This window comes from Athene cunicularia (genome assembly GCF_003259725.1).
Source record: "Athene cunicularia isolate RWA chromosome 14 unlocalized genomic scaffold, athCun1 chr14_part1, whole genome shotgun sequence".
Classification (NCBI taxonomy): domain Eukaryota; kingdom Metazoa; phylum Chordata; class Aves; order Strigiformes; family Strigidae; genus Athene; species Athene cunicularia.
The window spans coordinates 12,145,968-12,163,713 of NW_020799118.1; the positions used below are offsets into that span (position 1 = coordinate 12,145,968).

Consider the following 17,746-nt stretch of genomic DNA (forward strand, 5'->3'; position numbering starts at 1 on the left):
GCACCAAAAAAAGGGTGAGAGAAAGGGGTCAAAAGGAAAGGGAAAAACCCAAAAGCTCAACATCAAAACAAAAAACAATCCAAAGTAACCAACTATGAAAAAAACAAAAACAATTGTACATCTCAGCTGCAAAGTGTCGGAGCATCGGGTGGTTTGCAGAGCGGGACCGCAGAGGGAGACATGGAGAACATCAATCACTTTCTTATTTTACATCAAGAGGTGGGGTGGAGGATCAGGGTTGAACTGAAGCCCAACAGGTTTGTCCAGCTCAGGCTGGGCTGGTTCTCTCAGGGTTTGTCGACTTGGGGAAGGGAATGAGAGTGGTGAGAGGGAAAGCGCTGCTGCATGATGCCCCAGCATAGGGGCACAGAGGGCTGAAACTGTCTGCCCTGAAAGCAGCTCACAGGAATAGCTGGTGCCAAGCAGCCCCGTTGCCAGGCAGAGGATACCCAGCACCGCTCCAAAAACCCCAGGCTGCAGAAGCAGGGAGTGAGGAATTTCAGGGGACATCAGGGAAATGCACCCTGAAATCCAGACCTCCAGGGCATGAATTTCAGGAAAAATGTCTTTAAAAGATTCAGTTAAAAAATAGATGCTTTGTTTAAAAAAAAAAAAAAAAAAAAAAAAGTCTTAGGCTAGGGTGTCTTCCAGTGACCCCTTCCCCACCACCCCAAATTTAGCCAGAAAAATACTAGCCATTTCACCAAATCTGGTGGCCACATAGACATTCACACATTCCTCACTGATTAAAAAATATATAATATATATATTGCACACACACGTACACACACAAATATATATTAGAAAAGGAAAAAAAAATCCCTCTGAAAACTCAATCTATTAAAAAAACCCACAAAATCCACAGCTGGTGCGTTTATCCCGCGATCATATACAGTAGAAGACAGAAATCCTTTTTGCTCCCTTAGCTCCTTGCAGAACGCTCAGGCTGGGAGAGTGGGGAAACACATCAGGTTTTCACAGTGGATTTGTTAGCGGAGAAGGAACTGCTTCTCCCTCCTCCCACAGAGAAGGGCTTTAATTTATAGCAAGTTAGATCAAAACTAGGAAACGTTACAAAGTCCATTATATATAGACATAAAATGTACAACTGTCGGCAGCCCCCGTGCGAGTCACGGGGGTTTCGATCTCGGCTGACACCTCGGCGAGCAGCTGGAGGGTTTGAAGGCAGTTTGGGACACGAAGGGTGCAAGTACAGCCTCCAAAACGAGCGGGTGTCACAGTGCGAGGTCTTACACGAGCTCCAGGTTGGAAGGGAGATGGAGCAACATCTTCTCCAGGAGCCAGGGAAGGCAGAGGCAGGGGCTGCGAAAGGCCTTAGATGTCCAGAGCATGGCTGTGTCCTCCCAGCCCAGGGCTGGAGGGGAGAGAGGCCGCGCCCAGGGACCTGCTTGTCTGTCCCCCACCTTGTGTCCTGTGTGCTAGATGAAGTCCCATGGGCAGCTGTGGGGACAGCGTGCTTGTGTCAAGGTGAGCCCATTGAAAAAAAAAATGTTTGGGGTTCTTTTTCCCCCTCCCAAGGGAGCAGCGTATCAATTGAGGGGACACCTGGTCTGGTGCTGCCTCGAAGGGTCACTAAGATGTTGAGCCAGGCATTAGAAGAGCCTGTGGTGTGAACAGCAGCGAGCCCAGGGAGCCCCACAGCCCCCTAAAAAGCTGCATAGGCTCCTGGGGCAGAGCCAGGCACAAAGGAAAGGCGAGTGAGACCACACTGTGGGGCTTTGTGCAGGCAATGAAGAAAAGTAGGGCAAGCGCAGCAGCATTTTTTCCTTCTGCCTTCCCCAGGCAGCAAAGAAACACACCCCTCCTGTGCTGTGCACCAGGGTGCTGGGGAGGGGAGGTGCCCTCTGGCATGCTCTGCACTGGAGCTGCTCAGGCACCATGGGCACGGTCCTCTCCCCAGGAGGGATATGCTGGCATCAATGGGGAACTCCAGAGCCTTCCGTCTCCGTGGCTTAGTTGGAAGGTGTTGGCTCCAAAAGGCTCATCCTGGGGGATTTTGTTTACAGGGCAAAGAGAAAAGTGATTGCGAGGCCAAAAGGGGCCAGAGATGCCCACGGGTTGGGGAAGTGCGATTTGTGCAAACCACCATTAACTCGAGTCCTCATTTGCTCTTCTGCGGGGAAGCCAGGATGGAGGGAACTGCACAAAGCAGTGAGGTTTGAGTTAAGAGTCTTCCCCGAGGATCTCTGTCACGAAGGAAGCCATGTCAGTCTCTTTGGTGTCGTGCAAGGTAAAGAAAGGGTGTTCCTGCCAACAACAAAGACAACATCAGCTGACACCCAAGGACAGGCAAGCCCAAGAGCAGTCCCTGGGGGATGTCATGCAACAGGCAAGGTTCTGGGGGAGAGGTGGACACCAACCTCCTCCCCAGACTCCCAGGACACCATCCGTTAGTTTGAAGATTAACTAACACTTTCAGGTTTGGCATTTCTAGGTTCAAGCCCAGCGGGACAGCCCACCTTGGCAGCTGTACCACCATCATTTGAGATCTAAACTTACCAAGAGCAGGTAGGACAGAAAGAGGAAACACCTAGAAACCCTGACCTTAACACCCATGAAGTCAACACACCCTTCCACCTTAGACATGCTACACCCATCCCACTCCGTGCCTGAAAATTCACCCACACGTCCTGTTGTCCCATTTCCCTAGAACCTACTGGACCATTTGTTTGACTTCCAAAATGCATTGGGATAAAGTAGGAATGGCTCCACACTTACCATAAGTTCTAAATAGTTCATTCGCTCAGCAGGGTTCTTCCTTAAGCTGGAAGAGATTAAAAAAATATAGGAGAGAAAGGCTGTAGGACCTTTTTCTTTTGCTGTATGTGGTCTGTCACAGGGAATCTCCCCTTCCCAACCAACATGACATCCTTTTTGTTGGCAGCACCCATTCCTCCCTCCTTGGCCAAGCAGGTTTGAACCACCAGTGAAGCAGCCAGGCAGGTAACTGGGAAAGGACAACTCATAGCGTTTTGCCACAAAAAACACAAGCCAAGCAACTCCCTGCAGTCTGCCCCACACAGCCTCTCTTGTTCATACAGACTGGAATAAATGGTGAGGAGAGGAGATTGTTTCCCACCACCCATAGGGCGAGCCTTGCCTTGGTGGGTTCACCCCCACCTGGCAGCTCCAAGCAGCACACAAGGAGCAGAGGAATACCCCAAGAGGAGAAGCTACCCACAAAACCACAAATCAGCTTTCACCCAGAGGCACCCAGACGCTGCCAGGAGTTTGTTCTCGTTTCATTGCTGCTTTGCCAGAAACCACCAAAATTTCAGCAGCAGTGGCAGCAAAAGGGGAAGAGAAACCTCTGCACCTTCCAACCAGCCAGGGTGAGTCAGGCTGAGAGCAAAACCAGTTTGGGCAGAGCACCAACCTCGGTATGGCAAGGTGGGGAGAAATGGGCTCCAAAAGGACAACAAACCCAGCCCCACACTGGGCTCCGCTTCAGCCAGGCTGGGAGAAGCCACCAGTTCCCACCGGAGACTCACCACTGTGCCGTGAAGTCCACAAACTCCTTGGAGAAGCGATCAGCAGGCAGCTGGGGAGAGGGCTCCTCCACCACTTGCTTGAGCTGTTGGAAGGGGGTCCCCCAGGACTCGTACGGGAAGCGAAGGATGGCCAGTTCGATCTGAGGATGGAGGCAGGTTGACGTGAGACACTGCGACGAGCACGACCCCACACAGCCTGCCTGCCTCAGCCAGCTCAGACTCAAACTGAAAAACCTCTTTCCTTACAAACCCTTTTCAATTTGGGTCACACCATTTTTATTTTTTTTTAATACAAAAAACCCAGAGGCCAAAAATACTTCCTTTTGAGGTTGGCTCAGCATATTAATGCATTTACAGGAAGCCACCAAAGATATGTAAAATGGATTATTTAAAAAGGTAATAATAACAGTACACTGTTTCTGTACTGGCTCCCAAAGTGCTTTGCTCACCATAAGGCAGCCTCTGGGCTTCAGGCTAGTACTGTATGAGCAGACATGAAAAAAAGAAATCCACAAGCCCAAGAAAAACTAAGTCCTAGAACATCACTTATGAAGATCTTTGCCAAAACCACCTTGGTTACTGGGTCCTTCAAGTCACCTCTGCTCCATCACCCAATTCAAGCAGGAAAAAGCCCATCCCAGCTCTTGGGCTGTTATCTCCTCATGCCAAGGGTTGGCTCCTGTCTCAAAATGGGCAACATAATCTCCAGACCCACCTGGCAGGGTGGGACAGGATGGGAGGAATGAGAAACCTGAAAGGATGTGGGGCAGAGCCAGGTACCCCCACCTGCCTCTGGCTCAGGTCAGGGGAGCTCAGCTCCTGCTGCTGGAAAACTGAATGAAGCCACCAGGCCAGAAAGGCCTGGATCAGCCCTGCAACTCAATGGCCCTAAAACCAGCCAGTCTGAAATCAATCAAACCCCTTCAGAAATAAAAACAAAACAGGAAGCCAGCCCAGGAGGAAAACATTAGAGGGAATCAGACAGGTCGGGGCTCTGTTCAGCTGCAGGCTGGCAGGCTTTCAGTAAGGTCCCCTCTCCAGCTTTGGAAAGGTTCAGAGATTTCGTCATTCATGCAGTCTCCCATCCCACAGCTTCCTGCATCTCGGGAAGAAAGCCGGAGCTAATTACATTTCCAGCCAGCCACCCCAGCTCTGCTCTGCACTGGCACAGGGACACCAAGGAGAGGGGTTTGGGTTTTGCACTATGGACAAGATCAATTGGGGAAGAGGGAATATTTACCAAGAGATCTGCCCAGCGCACACAAGCGCAAGGATGCAGCACCCAAAACAAAGGCCACAGCTAATAGGGCACAGGAAAAATTCCTAAAAATAATCTACCCATAGAGGCAGTCTCCTGGAAAGCGAGAGACACGTTCCCAGGCGGTATCCCCTTCGAGCCAACAGCTGGGATTTCCTTTGTCCTCTGGCGCCAGAAGATTTCAGTTGCTTCTGCAAGATCCGTTTCTTGCAGGAGGTAGATAAACCATCCGAGCAGCTGTGATTTTGGAACTGAAAGTATTTCCCCTTCCTGTTGGCTGCTCTGAGCTACCCTGCAGGAGGGACTTGCTGCAAACCATGCACAGCCCCCATCACTGTAGCAGGGTGAGCTAACTCACCCCAATACTTCTGCGCGGCTTTGCTGCCACGGGCGTGGGGTGCATGCAGGAAGGTTGTGACCCAGCTGCAGCAAACCCTGCTCCACTGACTACCTCTCCAACCAGCACAGTGAACTGCAGAGCAATTAAAAGCCAGACTCTTGGATGCCCAGCTAAGTCCACTGTCATCCAGATATTGCCCCCTGGGAGTCTGCCATCCGCAACAACATAGTTCAGAGCTAACTGGAGCTATTTGGAGCTGGCACTGTACACAAGTAGCTCTGTGAAACCAAGCGGAGGGGTACAAGGGAACCACATGGAAATAACAGGCCTTTATGTATCCCCCAGGACCCATCAGGAACATGCAAAAGGGAGTGGAGGAAAGAAAAGGGGCAGAAGTTCTCTCCTGGCCAGCTTGCCAGCCGGACCAATAAGAGCCGCAGTGGTGGTGGCAACACTGGCTGCACACCCCTGCTCACAGCTACCTGCCCCGGGGTGAAGTACCCCTGTGAGAACAGAGCAGCACCTCCACCCTGTGCCCTGAGTAATTTGTCTCATGTTCAGAGCTATCTTGATCCAAATTTAGTCCTGTTTGGTGGGCATCCACCCAGGGGTGAAGTCACCAGCTCAGAGCAGGGCTAGATCTCCGGCAGCACAGACCCCATCCCAACCCCAGGACTGGTCTCAGCCCTTGGTGTTACCATTGTGATCCCCAGACTCCAGACATCCGACTTCACGTTGTAGCCCTTCTGGTTCAGCTCAGGGTTTATTCTTTCCGGCTGTAACAGCAAAATGGAAGATATTACAACCCTATCTCATTTTCCCAGTGCAAACCCCACAAAGCAAATTTCTGGCTCCAAAAGCCAGGTTGGGTGGATCCCCCCTGGCTCACGTCCCCATGGAGGCAGAGTCTGAGGTTAAATCTAGCAGTAATAAAAGACACGTCTTGTCCACACAACCCACATAAACTCTCCCCTTCAGCTCCTGAGTGAGACTTGTACTATCCCTGCAGCATAATCCCTGCCCCAGGAGCACAAGCTACCCACACAGATGCCACAGATGCTAAAAGGGAAAATCATACCATCTTAAGGATGAAATTAAATGATGCTGCCAAGAAAACCCTCAGCATTTTCTAACCAACAAGAAGCAGCCCTTCCAACCACCACAACCAGGACCAGCCACTCTTTTACCCTACTGCAAATGGAAGGTGGCAGAGGAAGAGTCTGCTGTGGGATTAACACACACAGCGGGGTTTACAGGGAGAGTAATCCCCTCCTTGGAGGACTCTGCTGAGTCAGGAAGCCCAGAGCACTCCAAAGTGGTTTCTATCCCAGGACAGAGGTGAACCAAGACTGATTTCTAAGCAGCAGCCTCTTCAAGTCAAGGCTGAAGGCAGCTGAAGGCTGCCAGCTCCCATCCCACACCAGCACACTTACAGCCATGTAGGGTTTGCAGCCTGCATCCATGGTCTTCGCAACCGAGTCCACCAAGTAGCCGCTGATCCCAAAGTCACACATTTTCACATGTCCCTCCTTGTTGATCAGCACATTGGAAGGTTTCACATCTAAGAGAGAGAACATGGGAGAGCAGATTGGGCCTCTGCAGAGGTATCACAGAGCCTGAAACAAGATGGGACAACTTGCCAACAACCTGGGAGGGGACCAGGCAGGCCCTAACACAAGGGAAGGGAGATAAAACCATGCTGGTCTTATTTCAATAAAAGTTGTTCACAGATAAAACTGTAACAATGCCCTCTGGGCAGGACAGGCCTCCTCTCTAACAAGGCAGGTCAAAAGGTTGAAATAAAATGTTGAGGAGTTAATGCCCAGTTCCTTAGGAGAGGCTTATGCACCCAACACAACCTTAAAAGTCCAACTCTGCCGAATTCCCAGGACAGCTTGTCTCATGCCCATCATGATCTATCCACAACTACACAAAGAACTATACCAGGATGAAGAGCAGGACCTGGGTGTTACAATTCCCAACTTTGATTTTCTAAAGTCTCCTTTAGCCCTCACCTGGCTAGAACTACCCAGATAGGAAGGCTTGAGGATTTTGTCCCCAAGAACTGCTTCAGGCACCTCCATCTCTCTGAGTACATAAAAATACTGGTAGTGAGGAATTCAGTTATATTCAACCCTTCATCTGGAAAGGGGGGAAGAGAACATCATGCAAGCAGATGCATAAGGAATCTCAGGAAGAAGTCTTGGGCATCTAGATCTGTCCACCACGAGCCTAAGTACCATCAGACCCCACTGTAGGGACACACCACACACCTCCTGGAAAGGAGTCCTTGCATAACTTATTTCAGGGCTAGATCTCCAGCTACATCATGCTAACCCCATCCAGCACCTACCTCTATGGATTACGGACAGTTTACTGTGCAGATGCTCCAGAGCTCGTACAATCTGGGGACAAATAGAATGAAAGAGCACCCATTAGTCACACACAGCACCAGCCTTCCACTGCAAACACACCACTCATTTCCACACCACAGGCCTCAGAGACCTCCAACAGGCTCAGGGGATGCACAAAACCACTTGAGAACCCAAGAGGCACTCACAGACACAGCCATTTTCCCCAAAATGTCTTCAGGGATGGTTTTCTTCTTCTCCAGTACTTTCTTGTAAAATTTATCTAGGGAGGTGTCCATGAGCTCCATGCAGATCCACACGTCACCCTGCAGATGGAGAGAAAGTAGTTGAGAGGGAAATGCCTGGAATCCCCAGAAGCTGAAGGGAGCGGTGGGGACAGACAGACAAATGGACACGGCCACTTCCACACAGGGCAGGCCAAGGTCCCTGCCGTGCAACCATCATTGGCCACACCACCAGCACACAGGCTCCACACTTGATAGCGATGGGCACAGATGTCCAGGTACCACCAAAACTACCTGCAATGGCCTCCCTTCGAGGGTCTAGCCCAAAGTCAGTCCAGGCCATGCACAATGTGCTTGGGCATCTCCCATGAAAGTGAGGAACAGGACCTGGTCAATACTGTCTGAAGGAGACAAGCCTTTGACTTTTAAGTCATGGAAGCATCTTAAACAGCCCAGCTGTGCTGAAGAAAGCAGAAGTGGTTTGGGACAGTTCGGTGCCAACCATGCGAGCCCTGAGTGCTGTGCAGCCCACCAGCCATCCACCAGCTCAGTACCTCACGGAACAGGGCTCCATAGAAGGTGACGGTGTAGAAGCAATCAACTGTCCTCATGGAGATGTCCAAGTCCATCAACAACCTCTTCTGCTCCTGAGTGTTCACAGTTGCTCGAATCCTCTGAGACAAATATAAAAGAAAAGAGGTTTGATGTAGGTGAGAGAACACCATTATTTTTCAGTCTGACTCAGAAGACCTGCAGTTCTGAGGCCAGGGTAAGCATTTTATGCTTATTTTGCAACCAGTAGCACCCAGGAGATGCCCAGATTCTCCCTTCCAGACAACACCTTACTGAATGACAAAGCTTTGGCAAGCTCTACAGCGGATGCAGGATCAGGCCAGCAGCCTGGACAGGCACTCTGACATCCAAACCTCACACTACGTAACTGCAGGCACCAAGCCTGGATTTCAAAGCCTGTGTATCAACCCCACAGTGCCCAGCCCCTATCAGCGCAGAAGCACAGACCCTTCAAGAGCCAAACCACACCAGGAATACTGGAGGCTGCCAAACCATGAAAAGCCTGTCCCCATTTTGCCATGCCACTGGAGCTCAGCAGGGTCTCTCCACTCCCTTGGAGCTGCACATCCTGATCCCCACCCGCCTCAGCAAGCAGCTGTCCTCACCTTTACGGCCATGATGGTGCCACTCTGCGCGTGTCGGACTTTCTCCACCACACCATAGGCCCCACGGCCCAGCTCCGAAATTGCCACCAGGTCATCAGCTTCCACCTCGAAGTTCTTTATGGAGAGAGACAAAAAAAAAAATCAGATACAAGCACACTTAACAAGGACATCAGCATAGGTCCAACGCCTGCAGCACACTCATTCAAAGCATTTCCAAACAATGGTACCTACAGGACTCCACCAGCTCCTATACATACCAGAGGCTCCACACTTAAGAGAAGGTGAGTATATTTTTTTGATCTGTTGAACCAGAGCCCAAACCCTCTCACCCCATACTCACCGGAGCTCATTTAATTCCCCCTCTGCAGATATAGATCAGGACTTTCATCCTTTAAGCCAGGGCATGCTGCCACTGAAAAGGGTACCAAAGGTTGGTGCCTCTCTGACTGCTCGGGATTACCCACACAAGGGTGTTTCTGCGGTTGTTGAACAACTTGCAGGATTTTAACAGCCCCTGTGCCAACATGGGCAGCAGTCATGAGCCTCTGCCACAGCTCCAAATTCCTGTGTGCAGCCAGGGATCTCCCACCTCACCCTGAAACCCAAGAGATCATCGGTCACAGACACACCTATATGTCTGGTAACACCCCCACCTGTGCAAAGCCTCTCTTAGATGGGCTGGTGCATGCAGCAACCCAGCAACTCAAATCATAATTATCAGGGAATTCAAAAGGGTTTTACCTGCCTTCAATACTTTCTCCCACCATCAGAAAGCAGGCAGCAAGGTAAAACGTGAGTTAGCAGCAACAAAAGAGCTCAGAAGAGTGCAACTACGTAAGTCTCACTTCAAGCTGGAAAAAACCCATGGCCAGCAATCAGACAAGCGAGTGCCCCATGCAGCAGGGAGCCAGCGGGCTCCTGCATAACCCACAAACAAGTTTCCCTAACCCTGTAATTGCCTGCTCTGCTGGGCAGGGCACAAACTGTTTGAGTGAGACATGGGCTATTTTTGGACGCTGTGTTCATCGCTCCTAATAAGTCACAGGCCTTCTTTTGGCCAGGCTTTATCCAGCCTCCAGTTTTCCTCTGGTCTCAGGGAACAAAAATAATACCAGGATGCCAAATTGCCCCAGTAGCCACAAAGGCAGTGAGGGTGGGAAACATGCAAGGCACAGCACCGGATACCGTGCCTGCGAGCTACGCCCTGAGCAGAGAGGAAACAGCCTTTGGCGTTAGGAAGCCAAGCTGGGAGATGTGGCTGCTGGGCTCCTGGCCAGCAACCTCCCCTCGGTGCTGGCCACAGCATGGCCAGCAGCGACCAGCTCCGCCGGACCTTCCTGCCAGCCCCAGCTCTGTTTATTCGAGCCAGATGTGCCTGGCAGGCGCCGAGGCAGGGAGCAAGGGAGGTCTGTGCTTGAGCTCAGCACAGAGCTATGCACTGCCCAGCACAGGAAGGTGCCGGCCCTTTCCTGGGCAGGATGGTGGATCCAGAGATGAGGAGAGCAGGGCTAAGAGGGACATGTCCAACCCCCCACCCTGCTGCCCCGGGCAGCTGGCAGAGGAGCAGGGCAGGCTCACAGCTCTTGCTGGGGCCTCCAGGAAGGATCTGGTGGTGCTTTACAGGACACGTGTTCTGCAGTTGTTCCAGGTTATTGTTTTGGTTTGGGTTTGTTTTTTTTTTTTTTCCTGGCATTTACCCTAAGGCTTCTCCAGAAGCTGGTGGTTCCCAGCACGCTCCAGGAACCAGCATCACCCTGCCCAGCAATGAGAGGCAACACAGCGACAGAGCCAGCACTCCCCTCGCCTGGTAACGGGGCACATGGCATCGCCTGCACAGCTCCAATGGACCCGAGGTCACCATCCACCCCCATGACCTAAAGCTGGCCTTTGGCCAAGCCCTCCTCCTCCATCATGTCACTTCAAAACACCTGGACCAGACCCCTCCTGCAGACACTGGACCCGGCAGAGCAGGGAAGGAAGAGAGTCTAGAGAGCTTGACTCAAGCTACCGCACTCTCCTCCTGCACACCCCATGCCCAGGCTGTTTGAGAGCATCTCTCTCTGAGCTATTAATACACACACAATGGCCAGAAAACAGCACAGGCAACGGGATTGTTTCTTGGACCCAGCCAAACCTTCTACTCCTCTCCCCTAACCCTAAAACCTTGCAACGAGGCTGAAGGGCCCAGATCCCATCGTGGCTTGGCTGCCTGGGAGGTAAGCAGCTAGATATAGGGCTGATCCAATGCACAGTATTTTTAGCTCACTTGCAAACAGCCTTCTGCAGCCTCATGAGAGCCCGTAACAAGAGAATGAAATAAAAGAGAGACAGTGGCTATTTCTAGCAGTGCTTTTCATCAGGTCACTAGGAAAGGCTTTGGAGAGCTGGAGAGCAGCTTTGTGCCCAGCTTCTCCTGGGCCACAGGGCAGTAACACAGCCCTGAGGGCAGGCAAGACAAAAGGGATTTTAGGGCAGCTGGAGATCCCGGTGAGGCCACACTAACTTAGGTCCATCCATTCAGACCGAGGTGTCTGCCAACAGACTGCTGTGATTTCCCACTACAGACAAAACTGCACACATAGCCTTTGATGCCACCCAGCTGCCTTGCAGGGACTGCCCGCAGGCAGGAGAGACCAGCCGGTGAGTGCACAGGCTCAGAGATGAGCCATCTTGCAGGTGGGGTGACATGTGCAGCTCCCCAAGAGTCACTGCTTGAAATACACAGACACCCCACTGCTCCACAGGGAAAAGGTCCTGCTGTGGGATGTCTCATCCCTACAAAGATGCATCCCATAAGGCAGCACCAAGAGGGCATCATCATCCTCACAGGGTGCTCTGAAATCTCAAAATCTGTCTGACCTGACAGGTTGTCAGGCATGATCAAAAAACTCTCCATGCACGGGGCACACAAAATCGGAAGCAATCAAAGAAATCATATTGACACGTACTTTATCTCCAATGGTAATGAATGCTCTGGAGTCCAAGTTTCTCGGGGGCCTGAAAGAAAAGAGAGAGAGAGTCAGGCTGAAAGGCTCAGCTTCATTAACCCTCTTGGCCAGAAGCAGGTTTCACGTTCCTTCGAGCACTTTCAGCTGCATCTTTCCACCATGCCTTGTTGTCATGCATTCAAACCAGCCCCCTCCAAATACTCACAAATGCTTTAATCATGCCAGTAACATCTCAACCCACACCCACCAGGCACTCGCTACACGCAGGCAATGAGAACCGCAGACAGTCAGCTAGGTGAGACATGCATCAAAGCAACAGGCTATGAGACCATCCCTGCTCAGGAGATGAGCCTGAGGAGCAGAGACCGACAGGATGAGACGTTTCTGTGGCAGAGCAGCTCAGCTGTCATGTTTTGACAGGCAGGTGTTGTCACAGGACAGCCACGTAGACCAAAACGCACGCCGAGAGAACAACAGGTAATTCCTCACCCGTGAGTCATTTGTGTACACTCACAGGCCTGTTTCAGGCAGTGTGGCAGGCAGAGCAGGCAGCACTTCAGTGTCACACTTTGCACAACACCACGCAGGCAGAAGTCTTCCTTTATGGCTTTTTTCCCCTCATTGCTGCCCACTTCCCATTATGGGCAGCAAGGTACTTTTAGAGCCAACACGCGCGTTTTGTCCCTCATGCCTCACTTCTCTGCTCCCCCCTTCCCCCGGGAACTTCTAAGAGTGAAGATTGTCCAACTGGTTTAACCTCTCCACTGCCTTCAGAGCAATAAGACAACCTCTGGCTTCAAGGAAGTACTTCAGGCTCCCAGCAAAAACCTTGCACTGCGCAAATATTTGCACTGCAACTTGAAAAGCACAGAGGAAAGGAGTTGTGGCTACCTTACACTAGCCTCTGGGCACACAAGCACCCCACAAGATGCCTTCCCCAGGGGAAATTCTAACAGCGATAGGAGCAGAGATGCGCCCATGGGGGAAGGAGGTGCCTTGGCGCGTGCATGCTAGGCTGCACAGCATTAGTGGGGGAGTTCCCCTGGCTCTCCCTCCAACAGATCTGCCCTATCTACCTGGGGGTTTCGGTAGTGATATTTCCCCTTTGGGGATTTCACTTCTCTCCTGGGGCTGGGAGGGTCTCTAGAAAAGGTTTCTGGAGCAAACAAGGCTCAGCAATGGAGATGCATCCCAAGGTGTTTTGGAAGAGCAGCACAGAAAAGGAATTTAAGCAGTCTGCTCTTTGTCAAACCAAGCACCGCTACCCTGGGCTCTCCCCCACAGCATAACAAGGATCAGCTGCACAAAATAAATAGGGCAGAGAGAAATTCTGGTGCCCTGAGATATAGTTGGGCACCAGCCCATGGCAACCAAGAGGTGTGCAGCACAGCAATGCAAGACACCCACGTCCTCCTCGCACTGAGGCTGGGAGCTGCAAACAACTCAAACCAGCCCTGACGCACAGGTCAAGGGGAGGATGTCCTGCCGTGCAGAGCATTCCCCAACCCTCATCTCCCTGCTCCTGCCGTGGTCCAGCTGCTACTAATTCTTCCCTTCTGCTGCATTAAGAACCTTTCCCCGTTCCTCCCTCAGGCAGATTTGCCCTCTCCACCATGCCTTTGCCCTCTGGCATTGGCACAGCCATGGCAGGAAGACTGAAGAAAGTCTCCCAGCAGTCTCCTAGCCTTTGTCATTCGGCCATTTCAAGTCAAACAGGCACGTCCCAGAGAGACACATGCTGTGTATGTGTGCACGCACATGTGCGTACAGGTTTAATTCCTTTTCACCACCTGCAAGCCAGAGCTTAGGAGAAAAAATTAACTATCCTGATTCTGTAAAGTCTACACAGGCCATTCCCCCTGACACAGCATTGAATCCAGCTCTGGAGAACCACTGGCTGGCTTTAAGCTACAGAGACACTTACGTTGTGTTGGCAACGGGCTGTTTGATGGGGACACATGTTATCCTCAGCTCCCGTTTCTTCTTGCTTTTCACTGGAAGAGAAGATGCCCACGTGAACAACTGGCATTTTTGCTTTTCTTCCTTCATGCATCATCCTGCCTGCAGCCACCAAGTAGGGAAGGCATGGCCTGAATCCCCTACACTGTGCAGCTATGGCAAGATGACAAGAAGGTCACAGTGCTCATGACCATTTGGCCAAAATTTCAGGCAAGAGACACAAGTGAGTCTCAATATCCCTGTCAAGCACTTGCCTCCAGAAATACCCAGAGGTGCATGACAGAGACCATTTTCAAAGCCTCGCAGCCAAGCACTGCCTTGCAGTGCTCCTCAGACACCCCAAAAGTGCTCTTTACCCTTCATGGTCATTAACAGTCCTCTGTCTTTGGGGATTTTAATTGCTGATGTTCAGGAAACGGGTTAAAGCTGCGATTTCTGTTGGGCACTTACCCGGTTTGTGCGGTTCCAAGGATCCTTTCGAATCTGAAAGGGAGAAGGAAGACACCAGCTCAGCCTTCATGCTCCAGACCCACCGGGTACCCACCCTGCATCCCTCACGGTCCCAAGCACGGCAGGGACAGCTCTCCTGGCTGGGTTTCAGGCAGACGGAGGCAGACGGGCTGCCAGAGCCCAGCCCAGTCAAGCCTGGCCTGATCCCCGTTTCTCCAGCCACAAGAGGTCCCCACGCCATTAGCGATGCACAGGGCTCCCGAAAACACTCCCCGTCCAGCTCCTCCTGGCCCCACAGCCTCCCCGGCCCCCACACAGGTCTTCTTGGGAAGAGCCAGACCTGTTCTGCAGGGTGGGTCGGATCTGGTGTAGAGGATGACGGCCACCTGAGCTCAAGCAAAACCAAGGAGTCACTCCCAGCAGGAGAGGGGCACCCCACACCCAACAGAGGGAAACCAGGGCAAAACCAGACCAGAGCTGACTAGAACCAATAGCAAACTGGCCACAAACCCAGACTTGCAGAGGCCAAGACTGCCAGACAAGGCATAACCCCATCACAGGAGTGACCAGTGAGAGGATGATTTCTTCCCGCTCCTCCCCAACTCCAAACAGCACAGAAATAACACAGTCCACTGCTGCAGAAGGAAACAGGGTTCAGGGAGATCCAGGGAAGGCTAAAACACTTGCATATGAAACTGCAGGAACAAGAGATAACCAGCACGGGGGTCCAGTGGGCAGCAATGGGCAGAGGGGACCTGTGCAGGGCTGAAAATGAGCTCCCTGCAGTGCCATGGACCCCAGGCTGCTCAGCGAAGCCCCAGTTGCTCCTCCATCAGCAAACAGCTCACCCACCTACCCCAGCTCGCTGGGAAAATAACCAGACCGTGAGGGGCTGGGATGGGGGCTGAAGTGATACAGCTGAGAGCATCAAAGTCCTGATCGCCCCCAAGAGACACAAGAGAGCAGCTGCACTCGCAGCCAAAGGTGCTTCTGGCTGCACAGACCTGGGAAATACATTAAAAAGCAGGAACAGCGAGGTGTGCTCCAGGCACTGGGCTGGGAACAGACAGCTTGGTGTGGCCTTTAAAACCCTTTAAAACAGCTCCTACCTGCCCAGCTCCCAGGAACAGGCGTGTGGACAAAGTCCAGCACTCCCAAGGTTGCTGGGCAAGGGAGGGGAGAGGCGAGGAGCTGGGATTTCAGCAGGAGACGCAGCACTGCGAGAGCGCTCTCACAGAAGCAGTGAGACAGAAGGATGATACATGTCCAGCACGTGCCCAGCACAGTCAGCCCCCGTCCCCATCCCTGTCTCCCACCAGCTCCAGATGCCTCAGCTAAGACAGGTGCCCAAAACCTACTTTTCCAGCCCTGTCCTGCCCCAAATGCAAACCTTGCTGCGGCTGCAGGTGAAAGCTGGTCTGCAAGATAGTGCAAAGGTCCCAGCAGCAGGACCAGCAGCATCTCTCCCTGCTGAGGGAATCAGCATGGAGCAGTCCATATGCCCACCTTATCTGCCACCTTTCCTGCATCAGAGCCAGCCCATAAGGTCTGGGACCAATGCAGTTTCCATGAGCTACAGGAGCAATGTGAACTTCCAGCTTAACGACACAAGAGAACCACTCCAGCCCAAACCAGTCCTGCTTGGCTAGAAACCATCTCTGAAGAGCTGACCATGGCAATTACAGCTTCCAATTCATGAGCCTGAAAAGTTTCCTTTCCCCATCACCCACCCAGCAGGGCTGGAAGAAAGACTAATCAACAGCACAGCATGCTCACTGATGACACTTTGCAAAATACCTGGTTGAACAATGACAAGAGCAAATGCAAAATGGAGCTAAAAATGTCGTGTGCGGGTTCAGAAATGCCTTCCCTTCCCACAGCCAGCCTCTCACTACTCAGCAAGAGGGGCCAACAGAACCTGAAACTGGGGTCCCCAGAGTCCTTCTGCAGCCAGGCAGGTTGGTGAGCTCACCGTGGGCACACGTCTCATCCCACCCACGGGGATGGATTTAGCTCACTGGTGAGCAGAAGCCTTGCACCAAGCACTTCTGCTCTGTGACCTGCTCCAAAACACAGACAGCGGTTTGCATGCAGTCCCCCTCAAGCAGTTACCAGCCAGAGCTCTATATGAAGCCCTGAAATACCCCCCATCCCAGCTGGTATTTTGCTTAATCCATTTGCTCTCCCTCTCCCCAATTGCCATAGTAACCCCACAGAGCCGGCACAAAGCGCCTTCTGTGCCGCCAGCTCCCCTGGCAGCGCCGGCCGAAGCGCGGTGACTCACGGGGCAGGAGCAGGGTCCACATGCTCCCTGAGCCAGGCGTCCCGCAGGCTGCGGCGTCAGACCTTCTTTAGCCCTGGCTGCAAAAGTGAGGCCGGAGGGAGCTGGGAGCACCCAGTCTTGGGTCAGGAATCAATGGGGTGCGTTGTTCAGTGGAGCCCAAGCTCGCAGGCAGGAGGATTTGCAAGCACGGGTTAGAGGGGCAGCAAGGGACACAAAGATTCCCTGTTACAAACCTCCTGCACTGTACGGGAATCATTTAATGCCTCTGTGCACTGGCCATTCCCCACAAACTCTGCTATAACAGGGGCCCTGCACATCAGCCCACTTCCCTGTACCCCCAAACAGCCACCTTTGACCTCCCAGTATTGCACCACCCCAGTCAGCGACAATCCCCTTCCCACCCTGTCCTGCCTAGCCCCAGAAAGTATTTCCTAGCTCCAACCTGGAAAAGCACTGATTAAACCGGGGGTATTCTGCCACCACTCCCAAGCTCTGGCTGGGCCACCTACGCTGGTGGAAAACCCAGCTCAGCCCATGCCTGCAGGAATAAAATCACCCATGATGCTGCCCTGCAGCTGAGGGAGCCAAGGCAGAGATTGGATTCGCCTGTTAAAAGCTCTCCCAAAATTTGCCATGAGCTTGCCAGCACCCTGCAGGCTGACCCAAAATCCTGCTTCTTGCTGCAAGTTTCTTCCGCTGCGCGTGGCAGGGGTGCGGGTCCAGCTGGGCAGAGGTGGAGTGGGCAGACACCACTTCCTCTTGAGCACAGTCCAGTAAAAAAAAAAAAAAAAAAAAAAAAAAAAAAAAAGTCAAGCAGTCCTGAAGCTCTGTATAGCCAGCTCAGGGCAGGCAGAGCCCCAGCACAGGAGACAGGGGCATGGCAGTCTCCCGTGGCTGCTGGGCTGCCTGCTGCAAGCCCCAGAGCTGGATGTGTCACCTCCAGGAGGTGACCTTGTTCCTGAGCCTCTGCAGCCCCCCAGGAAAGCCTACGCACTGTTTCAGGGTGAATGAGGGTGGAGGAAGGACTTGGGGGTGGGGAGGTGGGGGGAGAAAAATAAAATGGAAGGAACAGAAAGGCAGTGGGATAGGCATGACAAGACCTTGCAATTCAAGCCCTTCTGTCCCAAGTGCATCCCAGGGCAGCATTTGCTTTTAGCCCCCGCAGGCAGCTGCTCTCAGCTCCTTCTCACCAGCAAGGCCTCAGCACCGTCTGTCCCACGT

At 52.4% G+C, this 17,746-nt stretch overlaps 1 protein-coding gene across 5 annotated transcripts in view; it reads right to left on the reverse strand.

The window, feature by feature from the left end:
- Window positions 1-612: 612 nt before the first annotated feature.
- The window catches only part of MAP2K3 (mitogen-activated protein kinase kinase 3), a 31,969-nt gene continuing 14,835 nt past the window's right edge, over window positions 613-17,746 (reverse strand). For 4 of the 5 annotated variants that reach the window (XM_026858843.1, XM_026858839.1, XM_026858840.1 and 1 more), the window contains exons 2-13: window positions 14,242-14,274; window positions 13,757-13,826; window positions 11,833-11,881; window positions 8,885-8,998; window positions 8,261-8,380; window positions 7,671-7,787; window positions 7,464-7,515; window positions 6,544-6,671; window positions 5,809-5,886; window positions 3,513-3,652; window positions 2,740-2,785; window positions 613-2,268 (exon numbers count right to left, since the gene is read on the reverse strand). In XM_026858843.1, coding sequence (XP_026714644.1) covers window positions 2,185-2,268; window positions 2,740-2,785; window positions 3,513-3,652; window positions 5,809-5,886; window positions 6,544-6,671; window positions 7,464-7,515; window positions 7,671-7,787; window positions 8,261-8,380; window positions 8,885-8,998; window positions 11,833-11,881; window positions 13,757-13,826; window positions 14,242-14,274 — 1,031 coding nt within the window. In that variant the 3' untranslated portion in view covers window positions 613-2,184. Of the gene's footprint in view, window positions 2,269-2,739; window positions 2,786-3,512; window positions 3,653-5,808; window positions 5,887-6,543; window positions 6,672-7,463; window positions 7,516-7,670; window positions 7,788-8,260; window positions 8,381-8,884; window positions 8,999-11,832; window positions 11,882-13,756; window positions 13,827-14,241; window positions 14,275-16,525; window positions 16,563-17,746 lie in introns of those variants that run through there. The other variant, XM_026858841.1, reaches the window with a different exon arrangement.